The following is a 24,211-nucleotide window of genomic DNA, read 5'->3' as shown; positions in this document are numbered from 1 at the left end:
ATCCATTCCATCAACTTTTTTGTTTGGTTGAGTTTTTTGTAATGGAATATCATACCAAAGGGGTTCTAACTCCTCCCCCATACCTATGGAATCCCATACCCACCTCTCCCTCTAAGATTCACAATCCATTATATTAATGAAGTATAAAATCCATTCCAACAATAAAACCAAACAATTTTGGATTAGTATGGGTTTTAAAATCCATACTTTTCTAGTATGAGATTCCATACCAATCCATTCCAATTTGATAAACCAAACACCCCTTAATTGAATATTGCCCAAAGTTAATACTTGTCCTTCCCCTATAAGACTATGATGCAATATTTGTGGGATGGAGAAAGTACATTACGGAATACTGTATTTTTTTTTTTTTTTTTTTTGAAGCAACGGAATACTGTATTTTGTATAAGAGTATTATGCCTATAAAAATGGATAAAATATTATCCTAAAAAAAGCATAGAAAAGAAATCCATTTTAAGCACACGCGCCACATACATAGGAGTGAGAGAAGTAGTGCCAGCCAAGCCATAAGTCCGTTCTCTGTTAAAATTTGAATTTTTTTCAAAAACAAAAAAAAACAAAAACTAATCTCCACTTTTTAATTCAAATAAATCACACAAAACTAAAACTGTTATTCCGTAATCCGTATTCTTTTGTTATCTGGTGCCAAATTTTCTTTCCTTTTTCTCTCAATATTAAGATTAGGTTTTCAAAATTACGTACAATAAACAAAAATTCAACAGCTTTTCAAATTTACACACAAAATTTCCTTCTCCTTATTACTCATTTCTTACAAATTTTCCCAACTTTTCTCTCTCCTAATTTCTCCCATTTTTAGCAAATTTTTTTTACTTGGCAAAAACCCCCAATCTCACCTGAAAAACACAAAAATTCAAGAAAACCCATCAAAATTAATCAAATTCCCATCTGGGAAATTCCAATGTGGTCGATTTAATCACAATTTCATCATTTATACACCCTTTTTGAATCTTCAAATTTGTGAAAAATTTCCAAAAAAATTGGGAAAAAATGCTGTCAACATCGCCAACAATGATGCGGAGCTCATTGGAGGAGATGTTAGAGAATCTCCGGCGAAAAGACGACGAACTATCGAAGGATATTCCACCGGCGTTACCTTCTCGGCCGACGTCTCGAGCTCGATTGCCGTCGTCGAGGCAGCGGTCTTTGCCGGTGGGGTTTAAGATTTCCGGCGGCGGCGGTGGAGGTGGGGAGGAGGTTAAGAGGAAGAGTGATGACGTGGAGGAGAGAGAAAAGGTGGTGGTGGTGGGGGAAGTGGGTCCTTTGATTAGGAAGAGGAATAGTTTTGGGAGTAGTAAGAAGAAGATTAAATCGGATCAGTCGCCGTATGAAGCGGCGGAGATGGAGGAGAGAGAAAGTCGTGGAGGTAGCAATGGCGATGGTGGTGGTAATGGTGAGGGAGTCACGTCTACTTCTAAGGGTGTGATTGAGTGGGAAGATAATGTTGATTATTTTATTAAAAAGGTGATTAATCTCTTCTTATTATTGATTTATGTTGGTGTAGTTCGATTCGATTCGATCCCATGGTCGTGGATACCATCGTCGAAACTTTAACTAACTAAGCTAGTTGTCGTCCACTCTTCTTCTTATTGATCAAGTGACTGATTTATTTATTTTATTTGTTTTTTTAATGTGATGAAATTTCAAATATTTTCTTATTTGGGGTTAATTTTATTTATTTTTTGTTTTGACTGCAATGTGAAATTAATTTTTGGAGAATGTAGAAACTGGGGTCTTACTCTTACATGGATGGTCCATTTATATTTTGGTTATGAATTATTTAATTGATGATATTACTGTTCATGAAGTTTGACCTGATCATAAGCTCAAGATTGTATTGTTTTTACTTAAATTGGGATTTGGGGAAAAGTTTGTGTATTGGGATTCTAGAACCTTAGCTTATATTTTACGGCAGACTGATGCGCGAATTTCTACAGAATTTTGTGAATTGGATTGAAGTGCCACTTTCAGTGCATTGGCTGCTGAACAACTTGATTATAAAAGACAGGGGTTTGTTTAGTAGGATGTGAAGAGAATTCTGGGATTGCTATCCCTTTTGTTGGGATTAGTGATGAGTTGGGAAGTTTGGGACTTTTATCTTTGTTATGGTTGGTGATGTAGACTGTTTGTTTATTGGTGTTAAATCATCATGCTATTGTCACATATGAACACTGTACACTAAGGTTGTTAGAAGACGACCCAAGGGATGAATTGGATTTTTATTCCTGCTGGAGTTTCAGCTCAAATGTGGGAAAATTTCCCCGACTTGGAATTTTGATCAAATATCAATTGTTGGATTAATTTCTAGCTAGGGCAAAGGGATATAGGATATTGAACTTCAGGACGAGAACTGGAGCTTTGAAGTTTGCATGCATCAACTGAGTTAGAGATCATACTGTGACCATTTCAGCTTATTCTTTACTGCAAGTTGTTAATTTTTGAGGGGAAGGGTTTTATCTTCTAAAATTCTGAAAAAGTTAAGCCTTTTTGTCCTCTGTTTTTATGCGCTTTACCTGATTTTGATCGAGGGGCTGAGGTGCTGTTTTGTGTTTGAGCTTTGGTTTGTACAGTGTATATTTGCATGAGCTTCTGATAAAGCGTAATGGCGAGATTTTCTGTTGAATTCTTAATTATTTCTACAAAGTGCTACTATAAGTCTATAATGTACTCAATAAACTTATGACCGCCCTTAAAAATCTTTGTAATGTCATATAATGTAGCATTTCTCCTTGATTTTTGCTATTTGCGATCTTCGTCTGGTTGAACATAGCTAAGTATTCTGCTTGGTATTGAAGATCCCTTGCTACTGCCTTCGTATTTTAGTGGAATCTGGAGTTCTGGACAGACTGGTTTCCTTGACTGTTTCTTATCTAATAACCTAATTTTTCTCCTTGATAAGTTTTGCACTGGGTGTATGTGGACTGTGGAGTTACTCCATAAACAAGTTCAGTATATCGTCATTTCCTCCTATGTGCTATTTCCTTTAAGTTACCCTTTCGTATGCTGGTACTGAACAATAAGAACCCAAACACAGCCATGCCGCCCTTGCGCAGAAAGGCAACCCATCCCTATTACCTATTTAGTAAATACAATGCAGGCCATTCATGAAGCAGACACATGCCATGCAGCCATCTCAATTCTCAACAACAGTCTCCAAATCAAAGTGAATCTGTTGGTGTAAGAACATATATTAGTATAAGTGAAATGAGAAAATGTAGAATTCAGAGACCTTTATTTATGGGACAATCTGTTTTGAGGCATAATCACCTGGAACTGGGTCTTGGAGTGAACTTTAGGTATAATACTGTTCTGTCAAGAAATAGCTTTATTTCTTAAAACTATCAAGACACATTTCAGGATTTGAGAGACACACCAGGTCCACGCTTGTCAGATGCTGGATTGCTTAATGCTTGGCTAGTTTGCTGTGATGCCTCTTATATCATGCAGATTTTCCTTTCCCCCCACCTTTTTCTGATTCTTTTGTAGAGACATTTAATGTCATTTTTTATTATTTTTTTTATATATATTTTAAATTTTTTTATTTAATTTATTATTATTATTATTATTATTATTATTATTTTTCTGTTTCAGAAACTTCGTGTTTGGTGTCGGCTTCCTTCTGGACAGTGGGAATTGGGATGGATAGAGTCAACCTCAGGCGAGGAATCTTGTTTACAGCTTGTATCTGGAAATGTAAGTTTTTTTTTTTTTTTTTCTCCCCCTGACTTATGGCCTTTTGAGAAATGTTTTAGTTTGGACTTTAAACACTGATGAATTTTAAATGCTATAGGTCATCAAAGTGTTGAAAACAGACCTCCTACCTGCGAATCCAGATATTCTTGATGGTGTGGATGACTTAATACAACTTAGCTATTTGAATGAGCCTGCTGTTCTTAGCAATCTGCAGTACAGATATTCACGTGATCTGATCTATGTGTGTGCTTACCTTTGCTCCCTAAATATGGGTTCACTTCTTTCTTTTTTAGTTCTTATAAGATCTCGCCTAACTTGTCTAAATATTGTACATTTTATGTGGGGGCCTGGCTCTACAGAGTAAAGCGGGGCCAGTTTTGATTGCAATCAATCCATTCAAGCCTGTGCAAATTTATGGGACCAACTATATAACAGCTTATAGACAGAAGAAGCTTGCTGACAGTCCTCATGTATTTGCAATGGCAGATGCAGCTTATGATGAGATGATGAGAGGTCTGGTACTATCACTTACTATGTGGTGTAAGTTTGAGCTTTTAGTTGCAGTCATATTTGTATTCATCATGTTTCCTTTTCTTGCAGATGGTGTAAACCAATCCATTATAATAAGGTGAGTTCAATATTTCTATTTTACAGTCTTGTAAGAAGTTTATTTATTTATTGCTACATTTTTGTTCCATTATCACATTCTGTGCTCTAAGAGCTTAAGACTTTAAATCTATCCAGGAGTTTTGGTTTATCTACACTTTCCCTTTACTTTAGCTATGGGAAAAGTATAGTTTGATTGTAATTGTATATCATTTGTATTAACCAGATGTATCATTTTCACCCTACAGCGGAGAGAGTGGTGCTGGGAAAACTGAAACAGCAAAAATTGCAATGCAGTATTTGGCTACTCTTGGTGGTGGTGGAGATGGAATTGAACGTGAAGTTCTTCATACAAGCTGTATATTAGAAGCATTTGGAAATGCAAAAACATCTAGGAATGACAACTCTAGCAGATTTGTATATATTCTTTCTTCTCATTGTCGGTTTATTTACTTTTTTCTCTGCTTGCCTCTGTAGTGTCTTTCCATTAATGCCTGATTTTTGCGCTACTCAACAGTCAACACTATTGTGATATAAACTGTATCTGTTCTGAATTCAGGGCAAGTTGATTGAGATTCATTTCAGTGTGACGGGAAAGATATGTGGTGCCCTCATTCAAACTTGTGAGCTACTCTTCCATTTTTCATTCCAGAATTAATCTGTATATTATAAGTATCGACTGACTTGTCATTGTTGCCTGTGGTTCATGCTAAATTTGCCTGTGGACAGTCCTCCTTGAAAAGGTAAGATAGCTCAGCTGATGCATGTTTGGGCTTTGTATCAATTGTATGTATCATCTGTAGTCCTTCCCTTACTTCTGATATTGCTTTTGCAGTCAAGAGTAGTTCAGCTGGCTAGAGGAGAACGATCATACCACGTCTTTTATCAGCTTTGCGCTGGCGCCCCATCTGATCTAAGAGGTTAAATTTAATTCATCGTTAGTTTTTTGACCCAGCAATACGATAGAAACCTGTTTTTATTTTTTACAGTAGTTGTGCACTGTGATCTATCAGAAAGTAAGGTGCAAAAAGAAAAAAGTATTTGTTTGTATAATATTTATGCCACGGAAAGGCTGTCCACATCATTCTAACTGTTAATCTGCTGTCACCATCACTTGAATGCTGCTGCAGGTAGATTGAACCTGAAAATGGCCAATGACTACAACTATCTCAATCAGAGTAATTGCTTGGTGATTGATGATGTTGATGATGCACTGAACTTCTATAAGCTTCAGGTGATGAAATTTATCTAGATGATAAATGTTGTACAACGTATACTGCAGTCAATTTTGTTCCAAACATCTTAATTTTATTTTTCTTCTTTGATCACATCAGGAAGCTCTAGATATTGTTCGAATCAATACTGAAGATCAGGAGAGAATGTTTGCAGTGCTCACTGCAATTCTATGGCTCGGGAACATATCGTTTCAAGTTATTGACTATGAAAATCACATAGAAGTGATGGCGGGTGAAGGTATAAGTTCTTGATTCAGTGTAGTAAAGTTTGTTTTGCTTGCTCCTTGCTTTGCTAATTTAAGTGTCCTGTTAATACTTGGTGGTGTTTGCTACCTGTTAGATTTTCAAGGAACTGTATTGAGGAATTATAATCTAACATTGAACATCACTGTTGCATATACTACCTTTTGGCAATGTCATTTAATCAGACTCTCCAATTTACATTAAATACCTTTTAGCAATTTTTTTTTTCTTATTTTTTGTTTGCAGCCTCAAATTGCTGTTCTTGCTACGTAAGTACATATTTTCCCTTTTTTTTTTTTGAAAAATAATATAAAAAAATACCAGCTTCTCGTGTGGCAGCTACTTCTTGTGTTCATCCCTACCTTTTAAAAAGTTTGAAATGACTCTTATGAATAGTGTTTGGACAATCATTCCCTCTAAAATGTTTATTTACTTATTTGCCTTCATTCACGGATATTTATACTTATAAAAATATTTGTTTACATATTTTCCCTCGTTAACGCTGCTGACAACCAAATTTGTGACATAAGGCCAAACCATAAGAGCTCCCGGACATGGCTAGCTATGACGCGCGTGAGTCACCTCGGTTTAGGGTAAAAAATTAAAATAAAATAAAATAATGGCCGCGTTTTTTAGCTTATTGAAAGTCAGATAGATGACTCGGTGATGTAATAGAATAGGGATATTAATTTTTAAGTTATCTAAAAAAGCAGGTCAGAGTTTGCTTCCACGGATTATAATAAATCCCCCTTGTCCTTCCACATATAATGTTAATAATGTTGACAGTTTAACTGATACTATTGTTGGGGTTGATTGTTTGGCAGCTCTGACTGCTGCTGCCAGGTTGATGGGCTGCACTGAGCAGGACTTGATGTTGGTTCTATCAACTCGTAAAATACAAGCTGGCAAGGATAATATTGCAAAAAGATTAACTTTACAGCAGGTATGGGGGCTTATATAGATACTTCATTAATGGGCAGCATACACAGTCTGTTTCATGCAATGTGACTTGTTTAATATCACGGTTTTTCAGGCAACAGACACCAGAGATGCTTTAGCAAAATTTGTCTATGCTAGATTGTTTGATTGGCTTTTGGATCAATTAAATAAATCTCTAGAAGTGGGCAATATGCGGACTGGATGGTCCATAAACATCCTGGATATCTATGGTTTTGAGTCATTTCAGGTTGGCAGTTTAAAGCTGCATCGCTAAGTTGTCAAATGTCACTTGATTCTTTCTTCTTCTCTTATAGTTGCATTTTTCTTTCAGAAAAATAGCTTTGAGCAATTCTGCATAAATTATGCGAATGAGAGGTTGCAACAACATTTCAACCGTCATCTTTTCAAACTGGAACAAGAGGTAGGCTTTGATCTATTTCGGTACAAAACTATTTGTACTAGATTTATAATGTTGTGAAAGCAAAAGCTAAAAGAATTTATGAGACTGCAAAAGTACCTGCTCCTCATGTCTATCAAATCTTTCCTTACATCAAATGGTCTTGACCTGTAATAGTGGGCCTTTTGTAAATAATGCTAAGTCTTTATTGGTTGCGATTAGGTTGCCTTTGTTAGAGCACGAGTCTCTCAACACTAAAAGCTTCAGTTGTGTATATTTGAGTCTCCAACAGCTTTTCTCAAATATGATAATGAGAAAAATGTACTTTGTCATTTTTACGGATAAATATTGCTAACAGTCAGCTAGGCTGCACCCATGAAAGAAGATAGTAAAAACACTTGTAAGATTAACTGAGGTTCTATCCCTAAAATCAATTGACAATGAGAAATCTCTTTCTAGACTTGATGTTGGTTGCCTTCTCACCTTTTTATGTGGGGCAAATGGACAATTCATGTGTGCACTCATTTGTGAGATCTCATCACGCTCTCTATTGTAACATTATCAACTCAACGCTGTAAGCCAACTAGAGGCTTGATATAGACACTTGTGCTTATGCAATGACAGGGTGCTTTCTATGCTGGAAAGTTTTTATTTTTTATTTTTTTTTAGGACATGGTTAATGAGAATGTGCTGTAAGCAACCGAATTTTATTATTATGTACTTTATTCATGATATGTATAATGTCATTTTAAATAGGCTACTGGCTAGCGTCTGGATTCTGGACTCTTGTGTAAATTTTTTAATGTAGTTATCTTGCATGCTTATCAGAAATATTGTAATCTGTTTCTGACTTGCTGCTATGGTACCTTAGGATTATGAAGCTAATGGAATTGACTGGACTAAAGTTGACTTTGAGGACAACCAAGAGTGTTTGAACCTCTTTGAGAAGGTACTTCTGTTTACTGTAAATAGTGTGGATACTTTTAAAAAAGCCAGGCAATTTTCTTGTTTTGAGAATGAGCTTCAATTAAGATGTTGTCTGCCATGTAGAAACCTTTGGGGCTTTTGTCTTTATTGGATGAGGAATCAAATTTTCCCAAGGCTACAGATCTGTCTTTTGCCAACAAGCTTGAGGAACACTTAAACTCTAATTTCTGTTTTAAAGGAGGTAGAGACGGGTCATTTAGTATCCGCCATTATGCAGGACAGGTAGGCTTGTTGTTGGAAATCTGTCTCTTATTTTAATATATTCCATTTAGAATGATTTTTTGCATGATATGCTTTACCCCTTTACCTCTAGCTATTGGATTAATTATAAAGCATGTTGTACTAATAAATATGGTGTTACATACATTGTTAATTTTTACCCCTGTGGTGGATTTTGCGGGGCTGTAATCCCTGGTCAAGCCCTTCTCTTTCTTTTTGTTTAATGACCTGTCCAAACTATTGTTTTATGGCGGATGTTGTTTCTGAGCATGAAATTATAGTTGCCTGATGACTAGATTACCTATGGGATGTTGACCACATGTAATATCTATGTGATTCTTTCCATGCTTCAAATTTGAAAATCATTCTCTTTTTTTTATTTTATTTTTTCTGTGTGGAAGGTAGTATCTTGATAATTTCGGCAATCTTATTTTTTTGTTCCATCTCCATAATTAACTCACAATGAGATATTTGATAATGAGCTTGTTAATTTTTGGTGATTTTGATTTTTACTTGTATGAATGAACAGTTTTTTTTCAACTAATATTTTAATGTCTAGGTGCTCTAATTATCATCAATTCCTGAATGAAATCATCTGTGATTATGTGATTCATATTCTTTCAATTTCATGGTGATTCTTAAATCATTTAATCTTGCTTCTGTGATTCCTCAGGTTCATTATGACACTTGTGGCTTTTTGGAAAAGAACAGGGATCCATTGCACTCAGACTCTCTCCGCCTACTCCTGTCATGTAATTCTGCACTGATTCAGCAATTAGCTTCCGGCATGGTTGATCAATCTCAGAGTTCTAATGGCCCCAATTTCCAATCTGCTCTGGACACCCAGAAACGAAGTGTTGCAACAAAGTTTAAGGTCTGCTGTGCTCACTTAATCCTGCTCCTAATCTATATCTCCCTATCTTTAATAAGACTAGAAGTACATCTTGTCTTTCTATTCCTGTCTGTTTATATGGTGGCATTGTCTATGTGAAAGATAGTGACTTAACTGTTCAATGGTCCGTCTGTATCCATTACAAACTTTTTTAGGGTAAGTGCCTTGAGATCTTCTGGAATTGTAGGTTTTTCAGGAGGTGCTATAGAAGTATATATTTTATTGATCAAGTGATTGGACTATTGATTTCGCTCATGGCAATATAGCTCATTTATCTTTCCTTTCTTCTCACCATTATTGTGTAGCATTTCTTTTGCTTAAAGAGAAGCATAGCTGTTTCAAATTTGATTTCAAAAAAGGAATTTGCTCCGTAGTTCTTAGATTCCACTCTCTGCTTGCAGAATCAGCTTTACAAACTGATGCAACAGCTTGAAACTACTACTCCTCACTTCATTCGCTGCATAAAACCAAACAGTAAGCAGCTTCCTGGTGTTTATGAGAAGGATCTTGTCTTGCAACAGCTAAGATGCTGTGGAATTTTGGAAGTTGTGAGAATCGCTAGGTGTGGTTATCCTAGTCGAATAACTCATGAAGATTTTTCTCAAAGGTATTTGATTGAGGTCTTTGAATTGATTAGACATCAGCGAGTGAATTTTCAAATAGGTTCTTATGCATTCCTTGGTAATGTCCAGGTTTGGCTTCCTGATATCTGATAAGAGCGTATCTCAGGATCCCTTGAGTATATCAGTTGCTATTCTGCAGCAATTCAACATTCTTCCTGAACTTTACCAAGTTGGCTATACAAAATTATACTTTCGAACTGGGCAGGTAAGGACCACCATTAATTCTTTCCCTTTTTTTATGCCTTCTGCATGCGTCCAACACCCCCTCCCCCCCTCCTTTTTTTTCCTACCCAGGCTAAAGGCAAAGTTTACTTGCATGATCAGATGTTATGGGATGGGGGCAGTAGCATTTTCCTAGAAATTACATTGTAATTTGTTTTGGACATGTTTAAATTGACTAGGTCTGGAAGTGAATATTTCTGGTGGATGTGTAATGCCATTGAGAAGTGTACTTGTTAAATTGACGGATCCTTATTATTTGCTTATACTCTGAAGTTATATCTCTATTATTTTCTTCTCTGGGCTCCTCTTCTTCCACCTTTTCCTTTGTGCAAAGGTGGGGTACATTGCAGTCTATATAAGTTGGGCAGATCTAGAGAGTGGAAAGGAGTAATTAAAATAGGTAAATATTCATCAGAAGATAACCACTTCTCTTTTTGGTTAATGTGATTAGTTCACGGTCTCCTGTATATTTCTTCTCTGCCTTGTCAACTTCTTTTTGTGTGGTTCATCTGTTCCTAGCTGTTGAAGTGTCCAATTGCAAGAGTAAGGGCTGAATAGCAATTTCAAAACTTTATTTTTCTCGTATGCACACGTGTTTTGCAGAATATTTACCAAGTTGGGATAGGAATTTGTAAAGTTGGTTATAGTGCTCTTGTGGAATATATGAATTTAGAGTGTGAAGATAAGAGAGTGGAGAATAAAGGGAGGAGGGAAAGAGAAGGTGGGATGGGGAAAAAGATATGTGGAGTTCTAAGAGTATTTTTGTGATCACAACAACAATAACCGTCATCACATGGAGATTCATATTGAATCATTCTTTTTTTTTCATTTTAACTAAGAAAGGTTGAAACACTCAAGCCATTTAGAGAAAAATATACTACCTCTGTTAAGTTGCCATTTTTGGATGCTTTATATTAGTTGCAACTTTCCATTTAATTCTTTTTTTGGTAATCTTTTTTAATGATATTACAAAAATACCCTTACTAATAATGTTATAAACAGAATTAGATAACTTAATCACAACTCATTAAATTAATAATTTAACTTAATTACCATAATTATTCTCACCCAATTTAATTAACCAACACTAATTCAATCAGAAAATAAACTTAATTCAACAAATCATTCATCATCAATTCATCTTCCAAACATTCATCCGAAACACCACCTTCAATATCGCTGCCGCCATCTCTAATCACCACCTATGACCACCACCATCATCGTCACCGCAGCAAGCCATCGCCGCATCCTCTTTCTCTCGCTCTCTTTCTCTCTTTACAAAAAAAGTTTAGATCTGATGGTTTGAGGGGCTGGTGGTTTAGTTTCTGGTGGTTTTGGGTTGGGGGTCGTGGGTAGGTTTGGGTTTCGTGGGCGGATCTGGGTTGGGTATCTTGGTAGACTGGGAGTGGGGTTTCGTGGGTGGGTTCGAGTTTTCGGCAGGTTTGGGTTCGGCGATGGTGACCTTTGATTTGGGTTTAAGCGATGGTGGGTTTGGGTTTAGGGGTTGTCGGCGATGGTGGGTTTGGGTTTAGGGGTTGTCGGCGATGGTGGGTTTGGGTTTAGTGGTTGTCGGCGATGGTGGGTTTGAGTTTAGTGTTTGTCGCCGATGGTGGGTTTGGGTTTGTGAGGGTGTGGGTCTGGGTTTAGGGGATGTCAACGTTGGCTGGTGGTGGCTAGTCTGGATTTAGGAGGGAGTCGGGGGTGGTGGCTGGTCTGGGTTTAGGAGGGAGTCGGTGGTGGTGGCTGGTCTGGGTTTAGGTTGGAGTTGGTGGTGGTGGACTGATGGGTGCTTGGGTGGTTATTTAATTATTTTTATTTTTTTATCTCTTATCCTTAATCACATACCCTTTCATCCCATAATCACCATTATGAAATTTTCACTTGGGAACCGTGCCAAAGCTCAAAGTTCCAACTAAAACTTAACGGAGGTAGTAGTACAGGATCGCCATAGTACTTTATTTACTTATCTCTCCCCTTCCATTATATATTATAAGGGCTAAGCAACGATTGCTACATGTTTTCATGCCATTGAGCAGATTGGGCTGTTGAAAATAATGTAAACAGTGAAATTAGCAAGCTATGTTTGGGTAAAATTGTAAAAGTAATCTATGCCATGTTTTCCAGTTATGATGTTTCTGCAAATTGTTGCTCTACCTCTAACACAGGCTGCTACTCTCTGTATGAGCTGTATACCTGAATGATGATGTGAGGGTAGATATAATTTGGGGAAGATGTAAGGTTTACTTAGATCTAAATCATAGATCCAGGTTTTGGTTAGTCTGTGACTCTGTGTTGAATTAAAGCATAAGCGTGAGAATTTCTATTTTATATTTATTCTTTCAGTTAGCAGTTTTTGAACAGCCTTTATCTAGATGGGGCTTCCCTTGTACTTTCTTCACTGAGTGTTAGTTGATAAACACTGGTTTGTGTTTGCTACATAATGCTACAATCCCTTGCATTTTTAAGCTGAGAGACTTGAAGAAGGGGGCTTTTGAAATTGTGTCTCCTTTCTAAATTTATTCTTCTTCTGACTTTTCCCATTCCTTTGTTTGTTGACATCTATTTAACGAGCTATTATGTTTTGTGAAATGTAGATTGGAGCATTGGAAGAAACAAGAAAACGAGTTTTGCTGTCCGTGACTGGATTACAGAAATGCTACCGTGGTTACAAGACTCGTACTGAGTTTGTAGAATTGAAGACAAGAATTTCTTCATTGCAGTCATGTAGTATTCATATATGTGCCCCCCACCCCTCATTTTTTTAAAATTTGTGCCCCTTGACATTCAACATGTCTTTATTTTGAACATCTGCTCATTGAATCTTCTTGTGCAGTCATCCGTGGTGAAAATGCTAGAAAAAAGTATGATATTCTTTTAAAGAATCATAAAGCCCACTTGCAGAAGCACAAGAACATGCATAAGCATAAGCGTAGTGCATCAAAGGCTTTGGATGAGCAGCATAAAGCAATCATACAATTACAATCTGGTAAGTAGCAAGGTTCCACAATTTGGATTATTACTTAATCATTGCTATTTGGTATATTATTCTCATTTTTTTCCCTTGAAAATTATTTTTAATAGTGGTACGTGGTTGGTTGGCTCGGAAGCATTTTGATGATATGCTTGCTTTAGAAGACTACAGTGTCAAAGATGTAAAGAAAATGAAAGAGAAAGACATCAAAATTAGACAAGTGAAGGTACTGTTATTTATGCTTATGAGTTTAACGCAAGTAATGATTATTCTCAATTTGAATGTCATCTTTGCCCAGTTTGTGTAATGAAGATAAGGTGTATCATTGTATGTGGCACTTACAAATCTATGATTTTCCTAGTTAGGCCTCGTTTGGTTTGCTGTAAAACATTTGCAATGAAAAATTAGTTTTCATGGAAAACATATTTTCAATTGAAATCACATTTGCGAATTAATTTTCTGTTGTTTGGTTCCTTACATGGAAATGTGAGGATGGATGAGAGGTTAGTTTAAAGGAGGAGGAAAATGTGGCTTCCCTTAAGGAAGCTATTTTCCTCCATTGAAGATGCAATTTTTCACCATCGGGAAAATTGTTTTCCACCCTTTCACAAACCAGACAAAGGAAAATGGAAAAAAAAAAAATGGGTAAAATGATTTTACATCAAACCAAATGGGGCCTTAGAATCAGTTGATATCCTCTAACCTCTATGCTTGAAGGGTTAAAGCTATAAAATTTGGCTCCCATAGCTTTATTAAAGCTGGTGCCACTAAACTCTATAATCTTGTTAGTGCTAATTTCTTGAAGGATCTTCTACACTGTTGCGAATGGTTTGTGGTTTCCTTTTCGGACTTTCACTTTGTACATAGTTCATGTTAGTTATGTACACACCACTCATGGATCAGATCCCTTGCGTTTGTGTTTTCGAGATGGGAATGTAATGTTTTTTCTAATTGTAATTGTTGTCTGTGTATGCGTCAGTGGGTGAATAAATAGATGAAAAATGTAACAATAGCATAAGTGAGAAGACTGAGAACCACAACACTACTATATTGCCTTTGATAGGAAATTTTCTTGTGGATTACTTGTACTCCTGTCTTCAATGCCGTTGCTTACTGAATATTCACAGTCCTCCGATCCTTTTCGTTCTTCCCACCTTTGGTTTTTTTATTTTTTATATATTTTATTTTATTTTTATAATTTTATTTTCTCACAAAAAAGATTCTGATGGGAAGAACAAAAAGGGTCGGAAGGAGTAAATGAGAAGTAAATATCCAGTTAAGGCTTTACATAAATTGCAAATCGTCAACAGAGCTGTGTTTCTTGTTTAATTTTTGGCCTATCAAAAAGACAACTGTTCATTTGAAGGAAAGACAATGTAACCTTGTTGCCTGACCAGGATTTCTCACCTGCAAATGTTCAAGTTTCCAATAAAGTTGTGGAGGAGCTTCAAAGACGGATTGCAAGAGCCGAAGAAACTTTGGTTCAGAAGGAAGAGGAGAATGCTTCATTAAGAACACGGCTTCAGCAATATGAGATGAAATGGTCTGATTATGAGGCTAAAATGCGGTCAATGGAGGATATGTGGCAGAAGCAGATAGCGTCGTTGCAAGTAAGTTTAATGTGTTATTATAGAAATGCATTGATTTATATACATATACTATTCGTACTTACATGCATAATGTTCTCCCTACTTTAAATGAAAATATTGGGAACTTCTTACAATGCTGGTCACATAATTGGAATGTAATTTATAAGAGAATTGTCCCTTGGGTTTTTGAATTCTTCTGTGCTTAGACTACTGCATTGACAGATTGACCCAGATATGGGTTACGGCCTATAATAATTGTATCACCCTGGTATATAAGGCCTGGTTTTCTAGGACTTTTTTTTTCTTCCTAAATAACTATCTTTTTCTGGTCTCACAGAGAATCCATCTTGGCAAGTTCTGATTTGTGAAGTCTATTCTAAATAAGATCACGTCTTCTGGTTTGTTATAAACTTATAACTGTCTAGACGATATGGTGTAGGTCATGTATGTGGCTTAGTGGCCAATGATTGGGAGCATTTTTTGTATTAATTTGGTAATAATTACTGTTTTAAGAGACATAAATGCTTCTTTTTTCTTTTTGGGATGAAAACACAGGTGCTTACTTTAGCTATTCAATTTGGCTGTTTCATTGAATATTTTTTAAAAATTGAAGGTATCCCAAATGAAAAGCATGTAAAAAATTTACTAAAATCATGTTGATTTGTACTTCACCAGAAGTAGAGATCCAAGTTTATAGTTCAGAACCTGAGGTTTAAAAGAACTAAGCAATTCTAAAACCAGGACCCTTTTATTTAAAATTATTGCAGACGAGCCTTGCTGCAGCAAGAAAGAGTTTTACCCCAGAGGATGCTGCCGGTCAACCTGGAAGGCAAGAGGCTTCCCCATCTCCTTGCTCTTATGATTCAGATGATAATTTGTTCATGGGCCCTCGAACTCCTGGAGAAAGCACACCCACGAAATATTCAGTTCCCATTGCTGAAGCTCGAGAGGCAAATGGGGGTGGTGACCATGGTGTTAATCCAGTCAATCATTTAGCAAAGGAGTTTGAGCAACAAAGACAAGCTTTTGATGAAGATGCAAGAGCACTGTTTGATGTCAGGTCTGTGCAGCCTGCTCCAGGTATGAATTCCTTTGATGAACTTCGGAGATTGAAGACGAGATTTGAAGTATGGAAGAAAGACTACAAGGTTCGGTTAAAAGAGACAAAAGGGGCGCTGCACAAGCTTAGGCATGCTGATATGGAGAAGCATCGCCGGAAATGGTGGGGAAAGTTGAGTGGGAAAGCACACTGAACCATAGGAACATAGGATACAAATTCTGCAAAGTTTTCTTGGAAAAACTTCGCTCACCAACTTCCTGAGCGTTGAAGTTCTCTGGCATACTCTGCAAGTTTACCTTGCATGTAGGAATAGTTAGGGAGAGAAATTTGTGTTGTATGTCTACCAATTTTTGTTGCTTGGTGGAGTAACCGACAATCTTAGGGTGTATCTCAGCCTAAAACTGAAAATTACCGTCCAAAAGATGTGGCGATATTCAATGTGTATATATGTGCTGTTGTTAGTGATGTATTCTTTACTAAATAGCAAATGTAGGATAAAAAATTGGGGTTAGATAGGCTTATGCTGTATGTGTGTAAAGTTGTAGCCATCAATTAGTTTGTTGAACTTTGTATCTTTTTATCTTTTAGTGTAATACATCTTATTTTCATCTCTTCTTTGTCGAAATTGTATTATTCTATGAATTCTTCAAAGATTGAAAGGCAGTGTACTTTTATAAAGTCTTGAATTCCTCCAAGTTGGCTGTGTGCTATTGCCTAATATGTAGTTGTCAAATGTGCTGCAGGAAAATACCCTCAGGAGTGGTTTACAGGGGCTCGCAAGGTAAGAATCTGCGACCATTTCTGTTCTTTGTAAATATGTAACATTTTTGTCATTTTGGTAACGACTTACGAATATAATTAAGATAAACATAGAAAGGTGTGAAGTTTAATAACAAACTAAAAATAGAAAGTGGCCTATTATTTTCGGCTAGCTCAGATAGACGTGTGACCTATTATTTGGAGTGGAGAAGGTACAAGAAAGTGTACTCAATTAATGAAGTCATCTTAGGTAATAGAAGGATTGGCATTCTTCTTAGCACTTAAATTTGTTTCAGTGTTTAAACTCTAGATTGAACATAAATAAACCCCATATGTGCACTAAAGATTGTTCTTATGTTAAGACATTTGAGCTCTTCTTAACACCATATATCTAACGATCATATACAAACTAACTTATGATCCGGGGACAAACTTGGTGGCATATACCCAGGCATTGTTTGCCACAGGGTTGTCAAGGTGATCCAAAAGGTTCTCCAAGGGACCTTTTCCGGTGACAATGGCCTGCACAAAGAATCCAAACATGGAGAACATAGCTAGCCTTCCATTCTTGATCTCCTTCACCTTCAGCTCGGCAAAGGTAACCGGGTCATCAGCTAGGCCCAATGGATCAAAATATTGGCCACCTGGGTATAGGTCATTGCCCTCCCCAACTCCGTCTAGCCCATTAATGCGGAACCCTTCAACAAGACCCATAAGGAGTACTTGGAACCCGAGCACGGCTAGAATGCTTTGAGCATGGACTAGGTTTGGGTTGCCCAAGTAGTCAAGCCCACCTTCAGAGAAAATTTGGGCACCAGCCTTGAACCAAACTGGCTCCTTGAAGTCCACTTTAACCCATTTCTCTAGGACTTCAGGGGTAATGCAGCCTAGTGCTCCAAGCATAGCCCAACGTCCGTGGATGACCTGAACAAACATAAGTAGCATAGTGGTTAGTTACCCTAGTAGACTAGTAGTCCATGTTATAAAAGATGAGTTTCTGACAAATTTTCCTTTACTATATTTACGTATTTACTGTTCATAGAAGGCAATTTGATCAAATGAATTCAGATTCTGATCTAAGTTTCCAGTGTGACCGTAAAATAATACTGTATAGCCGATATAACCAAGTTTATACTCCGTATCTGACTATCTGTAATATGTGAAATTATAAAAATCTGATATCATGATGAGTAACCTAAAAATGAAATCTACAAATTACATCGAGATAAGTCTCGAAAATTTACAGTAAATAATTTGAACTTGATTCTTTTGAATTAACTTACTAGGTACAATAGATACTAGTACATATAGACATATAGTAGATAAATTGGAGCATGAAAAAGAAAAATGCAAAACAAAGTTAAAAACATGATAATTGAACAACAAAAAGTAAAGAAAAGAACCTCAAGAGCCCTGTTTCGGGCAAAAGCCTCAGGATCAGCAGAGAGACCAGCAGTGTCCCAACCATAATCACCAGGAAACTCTCCAGTTAAGTAAGAAGGTGTTTGTGCTGAAAATGGTCCCAAGTATTTTACTCTGTCTGGTCCATACCAAAGTTCATTTCCCTAACATCATCATCATCATGCATAAATATACCAAGTTAATTACTTCCCTTGTTCAAATCAAACACACTCGTAACAACAAACAGGTGTATTGTATACAACACGTAAGTACGTACCATGGTAAATTTGCCGGTTCCCATAGGAACGACATCTCTAAGCGCGTTACCGTTGGATCCTTTGCCTTGCCCTAGGAATGGGGTTGGTCTAAGGACAGTGCCGGAGCTTAGCATTGATGCCATAGATGAATTCTTGTGTATTAATAAATTTTTTTTTTTTTTTGGTTGCTACTAATTTATTTGGGATGTAGAAAGGGCTAGAATCAAGTCATATATATGAACATATTATGTGTTGAGGAAGTGAGTTACAAGTTTTTGTGGACATAAATGAAGAAGTGGCAATTTTTGGTGGGACAATAAGGGGTTGTATTAGCCAATGAGGTGGCTTCAGAAGATATTATAATCTCACCAACATATCCTCATATCCAGTTTTTATAATCCTCATATCTATGTGTCAATTTGGATTATTTGGTTTTACTACATTGTACAACTATGACATTTTTATGAATTTTAATAATATTAAAGATGAATTCTATGAAGTCTTATTTCTTCCATTATTTGTTATTAGTTGACATGTTATTTCTATCATTGTTGCCAATGGAAACATTTGATTGTAATCATTAAAAATAATAAAGTTGATATTTTAAAATCTATCATGTGAGAATTCTAATAAGATTTCAAAAAAATATATTAAAAGATTGAAAAATCTAGTTAAAATAGATTTTGTAGAAGTGGCAAAAGTAAGTAAAAATAAATAAAATTGTGTCAACTAAAAGAAAGTTTTATTTTGCATCCTTTTTTGTTTCAATAAAATACTAATAATGTAGGTGACTTTTTTTTTTTTTTTTTTTAATTATTATTTATTTTTTATTCGTTACATCTCAAAATAACAGTCCACTTTACTTGTCCATATCACCCTTGATGATATTCTTATAAAAAGACTACATTTTGGCAAGATAAATATATTCTTTCATTAAGATAATACTTAGATAATCATGATATTTCAACTCAATATGTAAATGAAATTCAATAATAAAAAAAAAAGATTACATATTATTTAGGAGTAAAGGGAGTAAAATTTTGTAAGATCAAAGCTAACCCCGAGAACAGAATCATAACTTCACGATAAACGAGCATGCAACGTGATTGACAAAAGATGCATGTTGAGACTTGAGAAGTTACATAAGTTAAAGAACTGATATAATATGGGGTGATCATTTGCAAGTTTGAATTGGACACAAACAAACTAAAACCTTTATTATGCATTTAGATGTACCTATAACTAAGTAACTTATAACACGGTGTTCATTTGATTATTTTTGCTCACTTGAAGAATTCAAAGTAAGAACAAAATAAAATAAAAATCTTGGGTGCACTAATGCACTTTATACTAGTAGCACCTTGCATGTAAGAATTTTTCACATATAGACCAAGTCTTTATTTCTGTTCAGCAGGCTTAATTAGCACAACTCTGGCCATTACTTGCAGGCCTAAAAGATTGTAAAATGTTGGGCTGCCTGGTAATGGGCTGCAAAGAACTCTTTTTTATTTATTTATTTATTTATTTATTTTTTTTTTTTTTGTAAGGGAACATTTCAAAAGTATTAACTAGTCAAACTGTATACTTTACAAGTAAGAAATAAATTGAAGGGAGGGGTACCTAATAGGTTATTTTAGTCCTTGGGCAAAACAGTTTAATTTAACGAGAAAATACAAGTTTATATATGTTTATCTAAAGATATAATTGACAATTCACGCATTTACTTATGGGTAATTTTGTAATTGTAACTACAAAATAAGTTAACAGTGTTAAAACTTGTGAAAGTGTGTTAATGGAGGATCTTGAATTTGAAGAACATCAATAAACATTTTAGAAGCTTCAATGGAGAAATTCTAAGCTCAAAGGCAACTTTAATAGAAAAACACGTCACCCGTACTTGTTTCAGAGTTTTTCGGGGGGGGGGGGGGGAGGGGGGACATGCCAGGGGGAAGGGGAGGGGAGGCTGGGTGGTGGGGTCTTCACAGTGTTCGGAGAAAGAGGGAAAGAGAAGTGAAGAGGTGATTGTATGGTGGTCGTATGGTGTTAATTTTTTTTTTTTTTTTTTTTAAGGTTGATTCCTTTTCTTGTTTTATACAAACAACATTGTAAATCAAAGAGAGTTACATTCTATATATTCTTCTTCTTTCCCTTTCTTTAAGTCATTCCCTTTCCTTTAGAAGAACCAAATGACTCTTCAAGAAATATATGTTCATATAAGATTTAATAAGGGTTATCCAAATTCAAATTACAACAAAAACAAGTACTAATAAGTTTAATAAGTTTAGGTAAATTTAGATTAGATAAGTTTCATTTATCAAGTGAATATAATTATGTTGAAATTATTATTGATAAAGGGATTCAACCTTGATACCTCGATCAATTCTCAAGAAATCATGCGAACGAATTGGGATCTCACTTACAGAAACCAAGGAAAAAACTTTCAAACAAACCATGAACATGAAGGCCTACGCCTCTAACTTCAACCTTTCAAAAAGTTGTAGCAATATAAGTATTCATATGTCTACTAAACAATTCATTCTCAACCTAATTCATTTCATATGTCATGCATGAATTGTGGTCCAAATATAACTATTGACATGAATTTCTGCATAATTAAATTATACGAATAATTAGATCACTAAATGTACTCAATGACATAACTGGTCACTAAAGACACTCTAACATATTCACTACTACATTTTTGATCTATTGCAACCCCCATATCCGTTGCATTAGGCGTCAAAATCCATGGCATTAGGCCTAATGCAACGACCATGTACCGTGGCATCTGCTGACATTGCAGTAGGTCTAATGCAACGGCTTATGACACCTAATGCCACGACACCACTGATCCGTGGCAATAGACCAATACCTGTTGCAACGGCATAACTTATCCGTGGCAATAGAGTACTGACTAATAATTATGATGAAATTGAACCTATTGCAACGGATGAAGCTAATTAATACAATGATAGGAGTACGTATCTACTGCAACGGATTGATCTTTCTTTTTTTTTTTTTTTTTTTTTTTGTTGTTGGGATGGAATGGTAATATAATATATGTATAATTAGTCAGTACAAATCTAAATATACTAACAGAAACAAAATAAAGTATCATTTATATATAATAATTATAATGCGAAATACGTACATTACAAAATATTACTCGCTTGTTTTTGGTATGACATACCCTACTAATAAAAAATAAAAGTTATATAAAGCATTTAATCGTCCAAAATACAAATTGTCAACATATATAAGTTGTCAATATATATATATATATATATATATATATATAAGCCGAAATTTCCAAATCTTCACTAAGCCGGAACTTGAATAAGAGTCGCCAACATATATGCACCATTTGTTAGATGACTAGTCACTATTCTTCCGCTGCATTTAACTCCTCATGCACCTACAGGTAAAATTGAAAAAAAATAATAGAAATATAATTAAACTAAATTATAAATTATAATAGACCAAGGCCACAATCAACATGAGAAAAGTTCAAAACGCACAGATGATGGTTGTTTAAAAGATGGCAGCAAAGATATTTTTTTTTTTTTTTTTTTTTTTTTTTTTTTTAATACACAGAAAGGAAAATATTATTAATTTATAGTGGCAGTAGCCACATTACCAAAATATAAACATTCCAAGTCTGAAAAACAAAATAGCACCCCAGAATATAACAAAGTACTAGCTAAATAACCAACAAGAAATAGAACTTAGTAGTAGACAAAAGTATTCTGGGTGATTGCTGACAGACAAAAGACATGATCAAAAGCACCAGATTCATGCACTGTAGGTGAACTAAGTTGCCACCATTTCTGGGATGTCATTAGCAGTCAAGGTGTTCTCAAAGACAGAGGCCCCTAAGCAATTTAGTACTGAGGTTCGTAATTAGGCAACATTTTTTTATCAGATCACTCAGTATATTAAAATTTGTTGTGTAACTCTATATATAGGACTGGATTACTTGCATCATGGTTGCAGCCCGCCTATAGTTCATAGAGATGTGAAACCCGCTAACATTCTTCTAAACAAAGAATTTCGAGCAAAGGTAGCTGATTTTGGGTGGTAGAAAGGGGTTTTTGGTGCTTCTTACTTGGTTGGATAGGTATTTGTAGGGAGTTTCAGTTTGGAAGATACTTTTAGGATTAGCATGAGACTAATTAACTTTATGTAATTATGAATTATGTTTCTTACTATGAGAAATGATATATTGTGTAGTTACATTCTTGAAGCATTGTAGTCCTATATATACTTAAAACTGCATTTACATATTTGGTGGAAATGAATTATATTGCTGAATTGGTATCTTGATGCTGAAATCAATTGTGAAATTTATGTGACCAACTTGAGCTTGTGGCTTAAAGCTTGGGTGGCTTTGTATATATGATGAGTGGGCTTTGTAGTTCATGTCTACTATTGAGAAAAAAATTATGTGTACACTTTTCAATTCAAGTTTTCTAACTTTCTTGGTCATGAAACTATGTTTCAAATTTACAAACAAGGGTTGTTGGAACACTAGGCTATCTTGATCCTCAGTAAGTGAGCCATTTCAGTCATTCATACATGACTATCTTACATATTCTAACACTCTTTTACCAAAGTAATACATTGCACACTACTAATTGAAGTGGGCTAAAACTTTTATGCCACAATGATTATTACAGGTATAATTAATTAACAGGACAGGTGCATGAAAAAGGCGATGTTTACAGCTTTGGGGTTGTTTTGTTGGAGCTAATCACAGAGAAAACAACAATAGTAAACAATCATGAACTTGGGTCAATGGGTTAGGAGCGTGCTTGAAAGAGGGGATATAGCCAGCATACTAGACCAAAACTAGCAGTAGAAGAACTATCTCACTGTGTGGAAAGCAGTAGAACTAGCAGTGAGATGTATTCAGCTAGAAATTGCAGATAGGCCAACAATGACTCAAATAGTGACAGAACTCAAAGAGTGTTTGGATATGATGAACACAGAAAGTTCTAGTTCAGCTAAAGACTCTCTAGAGTAGTATGATGAACACAGAAAGTACGAGTAGTAACTCAAGAATCTAACTCAAGAATCATGTCCTTATTGATTGTTAATTTAGAGATGCAGCAGGCTATAAAAAGCATGAACTCAGCAAAAAAAAAAAACATACAACAATAAAAAGCAGTAGCAAACAACTAAATCATCAACCATATAAAGAAAAAAAGAAGCAATAAAGCAATAGTGGGCATCAGAAAAAGACGTACGTCAACAGCAGCAACATTTCAACAGTAGGTTCAGGTCACCAGCAAACAAAAAAAGCTAGAGCGAAGCAATAGAAAATATTTTATGTTACCTGATTAATTATGGCACCAGATTTAGAAGATTGCCCATTTTGGCCAACAAGAAGATGTGGCGCACTAGATGCATCCTTTATCAACCACTAGGAAGAAAGAGAACTACTCTAAAAATCAGAATACTTAAAACTAGTGTATTTCTATTGCCAAGGACAACTTTATCAAGTGTAATAAGCAAGGAGTATCAAAGTGTAATAACCAGATTTAGAAGATTGCCCATTAATCTAGTAACAATGAAAAAGAAATGAGATGTTAAAAAGAGGCAAGTGTAATTAGCTAGGAGAGTTAAAAAGCCTAAAACTAATAATATTAAGGGAGAACCCATATCAAAGTATAATCATTCTTCTAGTATTTTAAGAGCCACCATCAAATAAACAATACAAATCAAGATAAACCATATTTGCAAATAAGAGAGCACATTGGAGTAAAAATGCTAGTTGATTATAGGAACAAATTTAAGAGTTAAACCTACTATTGGTATCAAGAATACTGAATGTATTACCTCAAATGACTAAATTTGTAAGTAATCAAACCATGAAAATTAGAATGCATAGGTAATTTGTTCCCACAGCCATTCTGATAGGCGGTCGCACACCTAGCAAAAATAACCTAACTAAACCTCCTAATTATGTAGCAGGGTAAGTCAGGGTCGATCCCACATAGACTATGGTTCACCTATAATTATCTAGACTCAAGTTGTCACTAAGCAAAAATCAACAATGATCGAATAACTAAAGAACTAA

At 35.5% G+C, this 24,211-nt stretch overlaps 2 protein-coding genes across 2 annotated transcripts; one reads left to right on the top strand and one right to left on the bottom strand.

The window, feature by feature from the left end:
- The first annotated feature begins 297 nt into the window (after positions 1 to 297).
- LOC110693196 (myosin-2-like) lies at positions 298 to 16,326 on the top strand. The gene is made up of 24 exons (XM_021870326.1): positions 298 to 1,503; positions 3,631 to 3,732; positions 3,830 to 3,973; positions 4,092 to 4,245; positions 4,333 to 4,360; positions 4,587 to 4,755; positions 4,898 to 4,961; positions 5,068 to 5,081; positions 5,174 to 5,258; positions 5,469 to 5,572; positions 5,673 to 5,811; positions 6,641 to 6,759; positions 6,850 to 7,002; positions 7,087 to 7,176; positions 8,024 to 8,101; positions 8,203 to 8,361; positions 9,032 to 9,232; positions 9,652 to 9,857; positions 9,943 to 10,078; positions 12,690 to 12,819; positions 12,929 to 13,081; positions 13,177 to 13,292; positions 14,464 to 14,676; positions 15,423 to 16,326. The coding sequence occupies exons 1-24, from the start codon at positions 1,030 to 1,032 to the stop codon at positions 15,906 to 15,908; spliced, it is 3,717 nt and encodes a 1,238-aa protein (XP_021726018.1). The 5' UTR covers positions 298 to 1,029; the 3' UTR covers positions 15,909 to 16,326.
- Positions 16,327 to 16,617: 291 nt separating this feature from the next.
- On the bottom strand, positions 16,618 to 18,370 carry LOC110693197 (chlorophyll a-b binding protein 3, chloroplastic). Its single transcript, XM_021870327.1, has 3 exons — positions 18,153 to 18,370; positions 17,878 to 18,039; positions 16,618 to 17,398 (listed from the first exon to the last, which is right to left on the bottom strand). Exons 1-3 carry the CDS (start codon positions 18,273 to 18,275, stop codon positions 16,889 to 16,891), a joined length of 795 nt encoding a protein of 264 aa, XP_021726019.1. The 5' UTR covers positions 18,276 to 18,370; the 3' UTR covers positions 16,618 to 16,888.
- Between the last annotated feature and the right edge of the window lie 5,841 nt (positions 18,371 to 24,211).

This window comes from Chenopodium quinoa, unplaced genomic scaffold (genome assembly GCF_001683475.1).
Source record: "Chenopodium quinoa cultivar QQ74 unplaced genomic scaffold, ASM168347v1, whole genome shotgun sequence".
In the NCBI taxonomy this organism is placed as follows: domain Eukaryota; kingdom Viridiplantae; phylum Streptophyta; class Magnoliopsida; order Caryophyllales; family Amaranthaceae; genus Chenopodium; species Chenopodium quinoa.
This window is presented reverse-complemented; position numbering and strand designations above follow the sequence as displayed.